This window comes from Pelophylax lessonae (assembly GCF_965119305.1).
Source record: "Pelophylax lessonae genome assembly, chromosome: 4".
In the NCBI taxonomy this organism is placed as follows: domain Eukaryota; kingdom Metazoa; phylum Chordata; class Amphibia; order Anura; family Ranidae; genus Pelophylax; species Pelophylax lessonae.
In genome coordinates, this window is record NC_138771.1 from 456,068,513 (window position 1) to 456,084,855 (window position 16,343).

The 16,343-nt window shown below is 45.0% G+C and overlaps 1 protein-coding gene across 1 annotated transcript in view; it reads left to right on the forward strand.

Annotated features, from left to right (window-relative positions):
- GM2A (ganglioside GM2 activator) overlaps nucleotides 1–12,602 on the forward strand; it is a 74,414-nt gene extending 61,812 nt beyond the window's left edge. The window contains exons 6-8 of the mRNA XM_082253627.1: nucleotides 597–749; nucleotides 10,062–10,244; nucleotides 12,334–12,602. Coding sequence (XP_082109753.1) covers nucleotides 597–749; nucleotides 10,062–10,244; nucleotides 12,334–12,504 — 507 coding nt within the window. The 3' untranslated portion in view covers nucleotides 12,505–12,602. The remainder of the gene's footprint in view (nucleotides 1–596; nucleotides 750–10,061; nucleotides 10,245–12,333) is intronic.
- Nucleotides 12,603–16,343: the final 3,741 nt, after the last annotated feature.

Consider the following 16,343-nt stretch of genomic DNA (forward strand, 5'->3'; position numbering starts at 1 on the left):
GACAGAAATCTTTCCCTTAGTTAGTAAACGCAATAACTTTTGCCCAAACCAATCAAAATACGCTTATTGCGATTTTTTTTTTTTTTTTTTTACCAAACATGGGTAGCAGAAAACAAATTGGCCAAAAATTTAAAAAAAATTGGTTTTTACATCTTTTTTGGGGGGAATTTCATATAAAAAAATGTTAAAAATATTGTTATTTTTTCAAAATAAACGCTCTTTTTTTGTTTATAGCGCAAAAAGTAAAAATCGCACAGGTGATCAAACACCACCAAAAGAAAGCTCTATTTGTGGGAAAAATAGGACGTAAATTTCGTTTGGGTATGGCGTCGCATGACCGCGCAATTGTCAGTTAAAGTCGCACAGTGCCGAATCGCAAAAAGTGGCCCAGACGTAAGACAGCAAAATGCTCTAGTGGTAAAGTGGTTAAAAGTCAGCAGCTACAGTATTTGTAGCTGCTGACTTTTCATTTTTTTTCTGGGGGGCGGAACTCCGCTTTACCATGTATTTTAAGATCACTTTTCCATTATTTGTAGCTGTCATTCAGATGCATGTTATTGTCTCCTATTTCATCTTTCTGTTCCTCTTGTATATAGGTGAATGGCTTCTCCTGGGCAAATTGTGATAGCGAAAGTCTTCCTGGGAAAATCCAGACGCTCACCATTCTCCCAGACCCGCTGCTGTTCCCTGGAGAGATGACCGCGTCTACTATCCTGAATACTACAGTAGCACTGACCTCCCCCGTCACGGTATGTACTCTATACAATATTATCATTATTTGAGAAAATACTTTATTAGGGGGGCTTCACTATATTCTTAAAGCTTTATTAGCGGCAAATAGCTTAATAAAAATGAGTACTACAGGTGGAAGGAAAGAAATCGCTTGATTTTCCCCCATCAACACAGTCAGTGTTATTGGGGGAATACCTCCCACAGTGCTATTCAGTTCTTTCGGCAGGGGGGAGGGGCATGGGGAGCCTTCCCGGCTGGCAGAACACAATGATTACTGCTGGCGGCTATAGCCACCAGCAGTAATCACATGTAAAAAATACAACAAGCTGGTTGTACCCACATTGATCCAAGCCTGCCCATAAATAATTAGAATCTCAGCCAGTCCCTGCTAAACCGGTCAAATTTCAATCCATGTCAGCTTAGGAATTGGAGCCAAGATTCAAAGGTCTCTTGAAGTACCCTTGTGTAATCAGTGCTAGGGCAATGGCATGGCAAAGTACTCATTTCTCCTGTTTTTTTCTTTTTCTGGCTTTGTATTTAAAGTGGAGTTCCACCCATTTTTGGAACTTTAGATCTTTGTAATCCCCTTTAAAATGGCTTTTACCAATGGAAACTTTTTTTTTTTTTTTTTTGCTAGTAAATACCTTAATTTTGGCTTTATTCCTCCTCTCCTCACTTCCTGGTCCGATCGGCGATGACATCATTCGGCGATCCGCAGTGTCTGCTGGGATGTATTCTACTTGCAGTAGCTGTATCTGTACTGAGCCGTGCCTGCCCCGCCTCCGCCCCGCCTCCTCTCATTGAATTGCATTGTATGAATGTATTAAGGCTGTTCTCTGCCCAGCCTCCGCCCCGCCTCCTCTCATTGAATTGCATTGTATGAATGTATTAAGGCTGTTCTCTGCCCAGCCTCCGCCCCACCTCCTCTCATTGAATTGCATTGTATGAATGTATTAAGGCTGTTCTTTGCCCAGCCTCCGCCCCGCCTCCTCTCATTGAGTTGTATTGAGAGGAGGCGGGGCGGAGGCTGGGCAGAGAACAGCCTTAATACATTCATACAATGCAATTCAATGAGAGGAGGCGGGGCGGAGGCTGGGCAGAGAACGGCCTTAATACATTCATACAATGCAATTCAATGAGAGGAGGCGGGGCGGAGGCGGGGCAGGCACGGCTCAGTACAGATACAGCTACTGCAAGTAGAATACATCCCAGCAGACACTGCGGATCGCCGAATGACGTCATCGCCGATCGGACCAGGAAGTGAGGAGAGGAGGAATAAAGCCAAAATTAAGGTATTTACTAGCAAAAAAAAAAAAAAAAAAGTTTCCATTGGTAAAAGCCATTTTAAAGGGGATTACAAAGATCTATGTATTCCAACCTATTAAAAATGGGTGGAACTCCGCTTTAAGCCAGGGATGGAACTTCCCTTCTTTTATCATAGTTGATTTCGGAGGGTTCACTTATTTACACATGTAAGTTTGCTGGCCTCTCCACACCATAATTTGCCGCATTGCTTGTACGATGTATACGCACCAGCCACTTTTCGGTAACAAAAATTGCTAATTAGCCAATCGCAAAGCAGCAATTCATTGCATTTAGGCATCTAGATGTGGTGAAGACGATTTGCTGAAGTTCAAACCGAGCATCAGAATGGGGAAGAAAGGGGATTTAAGTGACTGAACGTGGCATGGTTGTTTGTGCCAGATGGGCTGGTCTTAGTATTTTAAAAAGCGCTGACCTACTGGGAGTTTCACACACAATCATCTCTAGGGTTTACAGGGAATGGTCCGAAAAAGAAAATATCCAGTAAGCGGCAGTTGTGAGATGGAAAATGCCTTGTTGATGTCAGAGGAAAATGGACAGACTGGCTCCAGATGATAGAAAGGCAACAGTAACTCAAATAACTACTCGTTAAAACCAAGTTATGCAGAATACCATCTCTGAATGCACAACACATCAAACCTTGAAGCAGGTGGGTTACAGCAGCAGAAGACCACACCAGGGTGCCATTCCTGTCAGCTAAGAACAGAGGCTACAATTTGCACAGGTTCACCGAAATAGGACAATAGAAGATTGGAAAAATGTTGCCTGGTCTTTAAGTCTCAATTTCAGCTGCGACATTCAGATGGTAGGGTCAGAATTTGGTGTAAACCACATGAAAGCATGGATCCATCCTGCCTTCTATCAACGATTCAGGCTGGTGGTGTAATGGTGTGGGGGATATTCTTTTGGCACACTTTGGGCCCCTTAGTACCAATTAAGCATTGTTTAAATGCTACAGCCTACCTGAGTATTGTTGCTGACCACATCCATCCCTGTATGACTACAGTGTACCCATCTTCTGATAGCTCCTTCCTGCAGGATAATTCACCATGTCACAAAGCTCAAATCATCTCACCACTGTTTTCTTGACCATGACAATGATCTCACTGTACTCCAATGTCCTCCACACTAACCAGATCTCAATCAAACAGAGCACCTTTGGGATGTGGGGGAACTGGAGATTTGCATCATGGATGTGCAGCCGACAAATCTGCAGCAACTGTGTGATGCTATCATGTCAATATGGACCAAAATCTCTGAGGAATGTTTCCAACACTTTGTTTAATCTATGCCACGAAGAATTAGGGCAGTTCTGAAGGCAAAAGTGGGTCCAACCTGGTAATAGCAAGGTATACCTAATAAAGTGGCTGGTGAGTGTATATTCGAGTCATCTGAGGTGAATAAGGCTGCACTTACCTGGCTGCCTCCTGCTTGCATACCTGTCTTATCACCTTGTTCACTATCAGTCTGGGGAAATGCGGATTCTCTATAAACAATCACACTGAACTCTGCCCACAAAATAAGCTATACAACCACTGGAAGAGGAGGAGGAAGGGGGCTGTAAGGCTGTGCACCTTATTACTCTATTTATAATCACCTTTATTTATGGCTCTGTTATTGCCATTCTGAGTTTTGGCGACAACAAAAGCTGGGCAGGACTCAAGAGCGCCTCCTTACTGATGCTTCTTCTGCCTTGCAGTGGCTCTGTACATGTACTCTATCTGTCAGTTCAGTGGGAGATGATAAGTTTAAAGGGGATCTTCAGTAATTTTTTTCATCTTTCCATCTATGAAATCTTCTGCCCTTGTTGTTTTACCTTTTGGATAGTAAAACATTTTTTTTTTCTGCCAGTAAATATCTTATACAACCCACTTCCTCTTTCTTGTCTGGCCATTAGCATAGACCAGCCTTTCTTAACCAGTGTGCTGCGGCACACTGGTGTGCCGCCAGAGGTCCTCGGGTGTGCCGCGGGATCATGGGAGAGAAGGGCTGTCAGATGAGCCCAATTTCCTGATCCCCTGCTGAATTGTACATCGGCACTGATAGAGAGCTTGGTCAGCCTCAAAAGTGAAAGTAAAGGAAGGGGAAGTGTGCTGTGCTCTCTGCTTCCCCCTACAGTGCAGTACCCGGCTAAATGAAAAAGGTACTGTGCTAGAATGTTTCAAAAGGCTTTATATGTGTGTGTGTATAAATATGTGTGTACGTACATGTGTGTGTGTGTATGTATGTATGTACATATGTACATGTGTGTGTACATGCGTGTCTGTATATGGGTGTGTGTGTGTGTTTGTACATGTGTTTGTGTGTGTTTGTATGTTTTAATCCTGACCCCCCCTATTCCTGTACCATCAGAACTGCTTTTGGAGGGCTTGTTTGTGATAGCAACAAGGACTGCTGCTACTCTGAAAAGCAATCCATGCTCAGATTGCTTTTCAGAAGCATTTACCAGGTGGTAAAGAGGCAATATGTTGCCTCCTCCCCACCTCTTTTAAGCCCCTAAATGCAGCATTACCACACCGCAACCATGCAATGCACACAGTTGCGGGGTGGTTGCAGTGCAGCCCCATTCACTCTGGGTATACCTCCAGCTGCAGTCACAGAATGTGTACACCCCCAGCTGCTTCCTTTGCAGCTAAAGGGGGAGAAGTTGGGGGTGGTAAAAACAGCTCAACCAGGTGGTTTTACCGACCTTCCAACCTCACATGTGAACAAGCCCTTGATTCACATCTGTGTGGCTGCTTGCTGTGTGATGGGCAACCCATTCATTTCAATGGTCTTCCCTACCCACAGAAATGCAGGGAAAAAAAGTCCCTGGCCTTTTTTTTTTTTTTTTTTTAAATTTGGCCGCACCAAAAGGACTATATGTTTTCTAATGTGTGTGTGGTACCATTAGGAATTAATGGCACCCCAAATGAGCAGAGCATTTGTCTGTGTGTCAGGAACGAGTGGGATTTTGCACGTGTTCCGTGACACACGGTAACATGAACCAAGCCTTGGACAGGGGTGCCTCAAGACTGAAAATACTTTTCAAGGGCGCCCCGACTGAAGAAAGGTTGAGAAACACTGGCCTAGTCTCTCTCTCTCTCTCTCTCTCTCTCTCTCTCTCTCTCTCTCTCTCTCTCTCTCTCTTCTTTCTTTCTCTCTTTCTCTCTTTCTCTCTTTCTCTCTTTCTCTCTTTCTCTCTCTCTTTCTCTCTCTCTTTCTCTCTCTCTTTCTCTCTCTCTTTCTCTCTCTCTTTCTCTCTCTCTTTCTCTCTCTTTTTCTCTCTCTTTTTCTCTTTCTCTCTTTTTTTTTTTTTCTCTCTCTTTTTTTTTTCTCTCTCTTTTTTTTTTCTCTCTCTTTTTTTTTTTCTCTCTCTCTTTCGTTGTTCCCCTGGGTTTGGGACTTTGCAGGCACTCACCACAAAAACAATGTAATAAAAGTCAAATAATGTTATTGTTAAACCACAACATAAACAACAAGCTCATAAAAATAGCAAACAGTGTACATTCTGATACACACAGTACAGATGGTTGTCCGACAATTGCAGTAATAGCATACCCAACGCATTTCGAAGCAAAGATACGCTTTTTCCTCAGGGGTATGTATCTAGGAGCTGCAAATATTCTTAACAACTGTATTCATGTGTAGATTACTGTTTGCTGAATAAAAATAACAACTGATCATGGATGCCTGCCTGGTGGGTCCAGATGCCAATCAGTATCAGAGTACTATCCCAGCAAAGTTATCAGAAGTCTGTATCCCCTGATCCGGGTCTGGAAGACAACTGAAGTCCACAAACACAGAGATTGTACAGTTTATGACCGTGTCGCGCAGCAGGCAGGGTGACACCACTATACACTCTCTGTGTTAAAACTAAAGGTGGACTTCAGTCGTCTCCCAGACCTGGATCAGGGGATACAGACTTCTGATAACTTTGCTGTCTTGGCCCCGGTGTTAGCATTGTAACAGCAGGGGATTGCGGTGCTGGGGTACTTGGACGATCTTCTTCTACGAGCAGGGTCTCCCGACTGCTCTACAGGACAACCTGGACATCACTATGCGGACTCTAATTTTCCAGAAGTCTGCTCTGGTTCCGTCCATCAAGTTGGACTATCTGGGTCTGACTCTGGACTCGGCCTTAGCCAGGGTGTTTCTCCCACTGGACAAGCTCTAGAAGCTGCAGAATGCCATTCGACTTCTGTTGTCCAGCTGTCGGTCGTCTCTCAGGACTTGCATGTGGGTGCTAGACCTGATGGTGTCTATCTTCGAGATGGTTCTGTTTGTACAGTTCCAAACGAGACCTCTGCAGAGAAAGATTCTTGCCAAGTGGGACAAGAATCCACAGTCTCTAGACAATCTGATCTTGTTGAGCCAGGTTACGAGAGGGTCCCTGATTTGGTGGCTTCACTCTCTGGCTCTTCGACTGGGCAAATCCTTCCTTCCCCTGTACTGGTCGATGGTCACCACGGATGCCAGCCTGTCCGGTGGGGAGGTGTTTTGGGCACGGACTGTACTCAGGGGGTTTGGGCTCTGGAGGAGTCCAGGCTACCAATCAACGTACTGGAACTTTGGGTGATAAGACTTTGTCTGGCCCATTAGACGATTCGTCTTCAGGGGTGTCCGGTACTGATTCAATTGGACAATGCCACAGCCGTGGCATATGTCAAACACCAAGGGGGCACAAAGTGTCCTAGCGGTTTAGGAAGTAGCTGGCATTCTAAGGTGGGTGGAACGTTTCTTTCCAGCTCTCTGCTGTGCATATTCCAGGGTGGAAAATTGGCAGACAGATTACCTCAGTCGACCGGCCTTGGACCAAGGAGAATGGTCACTTCATCCGGTGGTGTTTCATCAGCTGTGTCTCTGGTAGTGAACTCTCGAGGTGGCACAAAAAAGAGAGTTCAGGCGCTGATCCAAAGCACAATGTTCCTGTAGTGTCCTTACCCAGAGGGTACAAAACTATAATGGAAATGTATATGATGCACCGCTGGTCGCTTAATCCTTGCCACTGGATGGTGTATGGGAGAGTAAAAACGAGAAAAAAGGATGGCGCTCTGGCGTGCATAGATAAAGTAAAATCACCCCAAATGAAGCTCACATGTGCAGTCTATAAAGATTTATTGAGTAAATCCAGGGTAAATTAAAACAAACGGCATAATTCCTACCGGACCTTGAAGCCTCTGTATCTCCTAGCTGTGATGTAAGGGATCCCTGATGGAAGTCATGGGAACCTGGTACCTTTAATCCCCGTGAGGAAATGGTCCCCGATTGTGAAGGCTCGCACGGTCCAGTATGCGGCCGCTTCCTAGGACCGGAGCCGATGCGCGTTTGTTTTAATTTACCCTGGATTTACTCAATAAATCTTTATAGACTGCACATGTGAGCTTCGTTTGGGGTGATTTTACTTTATGCACGCCAGAGCGCCATCCTTTTTTCTCGTTTTAACTCTTGAGGTGGACCTGTTGGCCTCTCATCTTAACAGGAAGGTGCAGAGATTTGTGGCAAGGTGTTGGGATCCTCTAGCCAATGCCACGGACGCACTGGTGGCTCATTGGGACCAGTAGCGTCTGATGTACTCTTTTCCTCCTCTCAAACTTCTACCAAGACTTCTGCGAAGGATCGAGGCAGAAGGAATTCTTCGCCGGTCTTGGTACGCTGATCTGGTACGGCTGTTCGCCAATGTACCTTGGGGTTTCCCTCTCAGAGAAGACCTGTTAGTCCAGGGGCACAGCTATGAACAGAATTCATTGGAAATCATGGGGTACGACTTGTCATGCTACTTTGCAGTCCCAAGCCGCAGGACAAGTCACACAAGTGTGAAAGGGGCCTTAACTGATATGTTTTGGCAGATCATACATTGGGCAGTTTTTCAGATATCACATTTTAGAACAAATTGACATACATTGTTCTCTGTCATTATTACACTTGTTCCTTTTTCCATTTTCACTTCTGTATGGACCTGCTGACTGGTGTGCAAAATGAACTGTCCGTCACAAAAAAGAGGAAGCAATTATTCTCTATTGTAAGAATTAACAATATATACAGAAGTGTGTCCATTTGTAAAACATGGAAAGGTGGAAGAAAAACCAAAGTACTTCTTCTAAACAAATCACATAAGCATTTACTTTTTTTTGTATAGCACAAATTAAAAAAAAAACACCTTTCTTACGTGGGTGATATGACAATAATCTATCTAGAATACTGTAAAAAAGAGTTGGTCCTTGTTGCCTGTAACACCCAGTTTGAAAAATCTGCATGCAACCCATTTTTTAAATTGAAGCTTTTATTGTCATCTAAAATTCACTGCTACATCTAGAACAATGGGGATGTCTATCATTAAAACTTATTTTTTTGTATTAGAAGACATAAAAACATTACAGTCATAGATTAATGAAAAATTGCCCAGTTTGCCCAACCTTCATTTCATTAGGAGTCAAAATTAGATAACCCAGTCCATTTATGGTGACAGTACAGGTTTTCTGTAGATGGTATATGAGACTGATACAATCTAGTGAGTAGGAAGTGGCATGCTGGTGTGGCCTAGTCCAGGCTTCCAGGCTCACAGTCTGTGGCTCACAGGTGTTTTTTTTTTTTTTGTTTTTTTTTGGCCACAATTAGTTTAAAATAGTAAATGCTTTTACACTATTGCCATTTTTGCTCTTTTTGATCCACATCGATACATGGAAACTAAGGAAGTACAATTAAAGATGGCGCAAGATTCAGGGGGACTGCAATTGAGGTCCTGCAAAGCTGAATTCCATGTTTTCATGTCACTTTAAATACAATAAATACAAAGCTTCCTCAGATTGTCTGCAGTGGAGATTGTGACATCATCCGCCTGCCTCTACATCCAGTCGGAGGAAGCTTTGTATTTACTGGTGAAAATACAAGGCTTGTCCTGAATAGCTGAGAAGAATTCATGACTGACACACAATTTTGTTCTGGCAGCAGACAAGAAGTCGCTCGTACTGCAAGTACTATAGCAGTGGTCTCCAAACTGTGGCCTGGGGGCCAGATGTGGCCCTTTGCTTAACTTTGTGGCCATTGAGGCATTTTTTCTGCCACTGACACCAACAATGGGGCATAATTCCTTCTGCTGACACCAGTGACAGGGCATAATTCCTTCTGCTGACACCAGTGACGGGGCATAATTCCTTCTGCTGGCACCAACGATGATGCACTATTCCTTCTACTGACTCCAACTATTTCTCCTCCTAATACCAAAGGTGGGGCATTTTTTTTATACCTACTGGGCACTATTTGGCCCTCCTAAATTCTGAAGGACCGTAAACTGGCCCTTTGTTTAGAAAGTTTGGAGACCCCTGACTACAGTATAGTGCAGCACAAACACAAGCCGCATCAGTTAGTAAGTTTGTACACTCTATGGCAGTGGTCCTCAACTCCGGTCCTCAGGGCCCACTAACAGGCCAGATTTTAAGTATTACCTTGGGGAGATGCAGACTAGAGTACTGCAATCACTGAGCAGCAAATGATATCACCTGGTATGTATTTCAGTTATCTTGCAAATCTGGCCTGTTAGTGGGCCCTGTAGGCCAGGGTTGAGGACCACTGCTCTATGGGATCTGTGTTTAAAAAAATTCACTCTGCAGGGGTCTTCAGCATTCGCACCGGAAATGATCACTGTATTGTTAATAGGATAATCCCTTATGATCATTGTCTCCATCTAGTAGCCAAAATGCAGTATTTTATTTTTTTATTTTCTTATTTTCAGGTATTTCAGCAAAATACTGCATTATGGCCACTAGATGGAGTTTGCCGATCATAGGGGATAATCATATTACAAACAATACAGTAATTCGTTGTGCCAGTGTGAATGCTGAAAAACATTATTTATACATTGACCTCTTTATGTAGAGACCTGCATTTTTATGCACTTTAAGGCCTCGTTCACACAGGGTGTAAGAATCTGTACCCCATGTCAGTGCTGTGTTTCATTCTCTTACTTTGGTTATATTCTTTATTTCTGACATCTGTTTTTTTTTTTTTTTTTTTTCATTTTTTGCCAGTTGAAAGTCACTGCAGAGAAGGAGTTTATGCATGAATGGATAAAGATTCCCTGCTTGGATGAAGTTGGCAGCTGCACTTACGATGACTTTTGTGATATTTTGGATCAGCTAATTCAACCAGGGCAGCCCTGTCCAGAGCCTCTTCATACCTATGGAATACCCTGCCACTGCCCCTTCCCACCCGTAAGTGTCCCCAGCTCAAATAATTACTCCACGCAACAAAACAAGGTCTGCTTACCTTTAACCCTGCTCTATGTGAAAAAGTTGTGTTCTGTGTAAAAAAAAAAAAGAAAAGATCACACATTAGAAGAAAAAGCAAAAACATACTTGCCTTCCATCCATAGTGGCACCTAGAGGACAGTGACATCATATGGCTTCCCGTAAGATTCTGGGTAAGCTATTATTCCCAAATCTGATAAAAGAGCATCTTCTCATGGAATTATGAATCTCCAGCTTTCCCAGGATCCCATTGGAAGGCCTGTGATGTTCACCCAGTTGCCAAGGGTGTAAATCAGGATGTAGGAGAAGTATGTTTTTGCTTTTTCTCCTTATGTGTGTAACACTTTTTTTTTTTTTTTTCATGGGGGGAGGCAAAGAGGGGAGTCTAAAGGACACATTTTACACCTTTACGGTGCAATAACACACTTGAGTTGGGCATTTGTTTGAATGGGCTGCTAATGCATTTAAAAAAGTGTATTGACTTTTGGCACCCTACCAAAAAAGTTACAGATGCGTTGGGGGTGCCATTTGGAATGAATGCATCACTGTGTGCATTCCTGCTCACTTATGCTCCTTCACCATTCTCAACAAGCATATCCACTCAATGCGGGTGATGGTCATATTGTGTTGGGGTGGTTCCACCTATATGCCTTGCATACTCTGGTTCACATGAGTTGCTTACAGTCTCATCCTGTTGTGATAATTTAATCCCAGGTGTTTCCAAACCTCATTCTATTCCCAATGCATACCAGATGAGTGAGAAGAGAGTATAGGAGCTTTGACATGTAAAATATTTTATTAGAATGCCACACACGTAAAAAAAAAATAAACAATATAAAACTGATTTCAAAAGCACCAAAGGAATAGGAATTGATAGGCGTGTTTTGTCTGATGACTTTATGAAGCATGATAAAGTACGTTCGAGTATGTATGGAAACCTCATGGTGTAATGTGACCACCGTCTATATGGCTTAGGAGCTCCAGTTAGTGAATGTGCTCATTGGGTAAGGTGGAGGAGCATATGAATGAGCATGTATTGATTGCAGTAAAAGTGTCCTCAGCTGTTGCATGGATGTTGAGGTCATTTGCATACCAACGGTGCAGTTACCCTGCTCTGACTTGTTGAGGAGAGAACTGGACATGTGTTATTGTTGCCTCTCTCCATAAGTTAATGATATTTATCATGTGAGATTGTTGGTGGCCAAAATAAATCTCAGGGAGCGAGCCAACCATGCCTGCATGGCCAACTGCACTTCTCCACTTCCCAGTCACACTGCAAGTATTTTAGCCACTGTTATTTACACTCGCCTCTACAGGAGGTATGAGCCAGATGGAGAAGAAAGTATTTGACTCATACGATGGTTAAATACTTGTAGTGACTGGGAAGCAGAGATGTGGCAGATTTTCAGTGCACAGGCTGCGGTCAGGCTTGATTCGCACTGCCACGACTTGGACTTGGGATCTGACTTGTGAGACCCCAAGTCACGCAACGTGAAATTCCAAGTTAGTCAATGAGAGCTGTTTTAATTAGCACTACTACATTCGCTCCGACTTTCGAAAAGGTTCCTGTACTACTTCAAGGCGTCTTCTATCCGACTTGTGCCTATAGACTTTAATAGAAGTCGCCTCTAATGGAAGTCGCCTCTAAGTCAGATCCTCATCTATATTGATGTTATATATACCTTGCATTACAATAAGATTACCCAGGCATTCCCTGAAAGTCACATCAAGTTGTACTCGAGTCTCTAGAAAATCACCTGGTAAAGTTTAACTACTTTCAGGTTGTGGCAGTGTGAACTGAGCCTAAAGGTGAGTATATTCATGCTTCTTTTGTTAGGTATGTTATTCGATAAAAGTTACCCTGTGGTGGCAGGGTCACTTTAAAAGAATGCACGCAAAAGAGACTGAAAAGTATAACCAGTCCTTGGAATCTGCAGCCACAAGGTTTCAAACTGTTGTGTCCCATGGAAAATAGGACCCAATTTATTAGTAATATAACTGTGCCCAATTTTCATTGACTAACCCAATGATGTGTTTGTGTGCTTTTTTCCAGGGTTCCTATTATCTTCCTGTTACCAGCTTCTATGTCCCAAATATACCTCTGCCAGCTACGTTTACCAGCGGCAATTATCGTGTCACTGTTGTCGTGAGCCATAATGAACAAGAAATTGGATGTGCCAAAATCACTTTTTCTTTAGCTAGCTCTTTTTCCCATTGGCCGTAAAAAGAAAGTCACAGCCATAATTGCAGAGGGCAGGGCTTGCTTCTGGATTGCCTTAGCCTACATCAGCTGGCATTTGCCTGCTTATTCAGTGTAGCAACGCAGAGTACAAGGACAATGTGGAGAGAGTAGAAACTAACAACAACCAGTCTGAATTCCGTTGCTCATAGCCAGATCATTGATGGGTTTTTCTTTTTGATTTTTATTGGTTTTACATTTAGTGCTAAGATGATTTTTATCAGTTGTTAAAGCGACACTTTGCTTTGCCTTTTTGTATTAGCCCAGTTTTTCTGTAGATAGCCCATAGACATGTAGAAGTAAAAAAAAAAAACCCAACAAAGTGTGAGTTTTATATAACATGACTAAAGTTGAACATTTCTCTGTTTCCGCTAACCACTCACACAGGGCCGGACTGACCATAGGGCAGACCGGGCATATGCCCGGTGGGCCGAGGCCTCCGTTCTCAGTCAGTCAGACAGTGTCACTGTCTGTGTCCCGATGCCGGCGCTTGCCGGCCGCTGCTGGCCCCTCCGCGGCCGATTCTGCAGAGACTGAGGGCCGCCCGCCGCTGTCCCCGACTCCCCGCCAGTGGCCGCCACTCACTCCGAGTACTACACTGCCTGAGCTCAGCTGGCAGCCGGCTGATGCTGAGCTGAGCCCAGCGCCGCTCACTGCGGCCGCCGGCCGGTGTCATGTCGGATTGCAGCGGCATCCAGCGTAGGCACTCAGGAGGGGTGGACCGGCATCAGGTGACTGAAGGCGAAGGGGTGGAGCTAGAGGCCGGGGACCGTCACCCCCTGCTTGATTCAGGAAGAAGCGGCGGGAATGAAGGCGCCGCACCGCACCGCAGACAGCTGAGCCAGAGTGAGAGACAGAGAACAGAAGTTGAACACCAGGACGACGAGCCAAGGCCTGGCTGCTGCAACAAGGTAAGGAAAGGGCAGCCGCAGGCTGCAGGCAGCACAAAAACAGACACAACAGCTGGGATTTGTGGTTCTGGGCTGGCCTCCACTGGCAGAGCAGTGTTCTGGTCAGACTGGTCTGGAGCTGTCACTGCTAGAAAACATGTGATGTGACAGCCAGGTGCACATTTTCAACATGAAAATGTGCACCTGGCTGTCACATCACATGTAACAAGCAAACTGGCATGATGGCACATGTTTTCTAGCAGTGACAGTGTGTAGTGTAGCTGACTGTTATCTGTTTTTTACGCCTGCGGCCTGTCTGCTGCTAAGCCAGAAGTGAACAATGCTCTGCCGGAGGCCAGAACCACAAATCCCAGCAGTGTTGTGTTTGTTTTTGTGCCCTTTCCTTACATGGCACACGTTCTAGCAGTTGAAAACAGCTACACACACACTGTCACTGCTGCTAGAAAACATGTGCCATGTAAGGAAAGGGCACAAAAACAAACACAACACTGCTGGGATTTGTTCACTTCTGGCTTAGCAGCAGGCAGGCAGCAGGCGTAAAAAACAGAAAACCGCTACACACTGTCCCTGCTAGAAAACATGTGCCATGTGCCATGCCAGTTTGCTTGATACATGTGATGTGACAGCCAGGTGCACATTTCCAACTTGAAAATGTGCACCTGGCTGTCACATCACATGTAACAAGCAAACTGGCATGGCACATGTTTTCTAGCAGCAGTGACAGTGTGTGTGTAGCTGTTTTCAAAACAGCTACACACTCACTGCTAGAACATGTGTCATGTAAGGAAAGGGCACAAAAACAAACACAACACTGCTGGGATTTGTGGTTCTGGCCTCCGGCAGAGCATTGTTCACTTCTGGCTTAGCAGCAGGCAGGCGTAAAAAACAGAAAACAGCTACACTCTGTCACTAGTGCTAGAAAACATGTGCCATGCCAGTTTGCTTGTTACATGTGATGTGACAGCCAGGTGCACATTTTCAAGTTGAAAATGTGCACCTGGCTGTCACATCACATGTAACAAGCAAACTGGCATGGCACATGTTTTCTAGCAGTGACAGAGTGTAGCTGTTTTCTGTTTTTTACGCCTGCGGCCTGCCTGCCTGCTGCTTGAAGTGAACAATGCTCTGCCGGAGGCCAGAACCACAAATCCCAGCAGTGTTGTTTGTTTTTGTGCCCTTTCCTTACATGGCACATGTTTGCTGGCAGTGACCGCGTGTAGCTGTTTTGAAAACAGCTACACACACACTGTCACTGCTAGAAAACATGTGCCATGCGGCATGCCAGTTTGTTTGTTACATGTGATGTGACAGCCAGGTGCACATTTTCAACTTGAAAATCTGCACCTGGCTGGCACATCACATGTAACAAGCAAACTGTCATGGCACATGTTTTCTAGCAGTGACTGATCGGAGGTGTGACAGTGCAGGAATTGGGGTGATCTAAGGTGAGAAAGTGCAGGAATTGGGGTGGTCTGAGGAGTGATGGTGCAGGAATTGGGGTGATCTGAGGTGTGATAGTGCAGGAATTGGGGTGATCTGAGGTGAGAAAGTGCAGGAATTGGGGTGATCTGAGGTGTGATAGTGCAGGAATTGGGGTGATCTGAGGTGTGATAGTGCAGGAATTGGGGTGATCTGAGGTGGGAAGGTGCAGGAATTGGGGTGATTTGAGGTGAGAAAGTGCAGGAATTGGGGTGGTCTGAGGAGTGAAGGTGCAGGAATTGGGGTGGTCTGAGGAGTGAAGGTGCAGGAATTGGGGTGGTCTGAGGAGTGAAGGTGCAGGAATTGGGGTGGTCTGAGGAGTGAAGGTGCAGGAATTGGGGTGATCTGAGGTGGGAAGGTGCAGGAATTGGGGTGATCTGAGGTGGGAAGGTGCAGGAATTGGGGTGATCTGAGGTGTGATAGTGCAGGAATTGGGATGATCTGAGGTGGGAAGGTGCAGGAATTGGGGTGATCTGAGGTGTGATAGTGCAGGAATTGGGGTGATCTGAGGTGGGAAGGTGCAGGAATTGGGGTGATCTGAGGTGTGATAGTGCAGAAATTGGGGTGGTCTGAGGAGTGAAGGTGCAGGAATTGGGGTGATCTGAGGTGTGATAGTGCAGGAATTGGGGTGGTCTGAGGAGTGAAGGTGCAGGAATTGGGGTGATCTGAGGTGTGATAGTGCAGGAATTGGGGTGGTCTGAGGAGTGAAGGTGCAGGAATTGGGGTGATCTGAGGTGTGATAGTGCAGGAATTGGGGTGGTCTGAGGAGTGAAGGTGCAGGAATTGGGGTGGTCTGAGGAGTGAAGGTGCAGGAATTGGGGTGATCTGAGGTGTGATAGTGCAGGAATTGGGGTGATCTGAGGTGGGAAGGTGCAGGAATTGGGGTGATCTGAGTTGTGATGGTGCAGGAATTGGGGTGATCTGAGGTGGGAAGGTGCAGGAATTGGGGTGATCTGAGGTGTGATAGTGCAGGAATTGGGGTGGTCTGAGGAGTGAAGGTGCAGGAATTGGGGTGATCTGAGGTGTGATGGTGCAGGAATTGGGGCTGATCTGATTTGTGTAGGTGCAAAGCTCACTTGATTTCTTACTATTATTCAAGTGGTTTACAGCAGTTACTTTATATGAAGTTGACAGTTGTTTTTTATGTATCTCGCACTCTCAATTTCTTTGAAAACATTTTTCGGCACACTGTGCCCAAAAAGGTGGTCTACCCCTTGATTAGAGTAACCCTCATCTTCTGCTGCTTCATAATATTTTTAGGACTCAGCCATCAAAACAGGATTTAAAGTAAGACAAAAAAAACAGCATCATATGGCAGCTCTGATCTAAATTGGACCCAGTGAACGTCACGCCCCCCCCCCCCCCCCCTCCTGGGCTGCTCAGTCCAAAATGCCCGGGCCTATTTTTTGTCCCAGTCCGGGCCTGCACTCACAT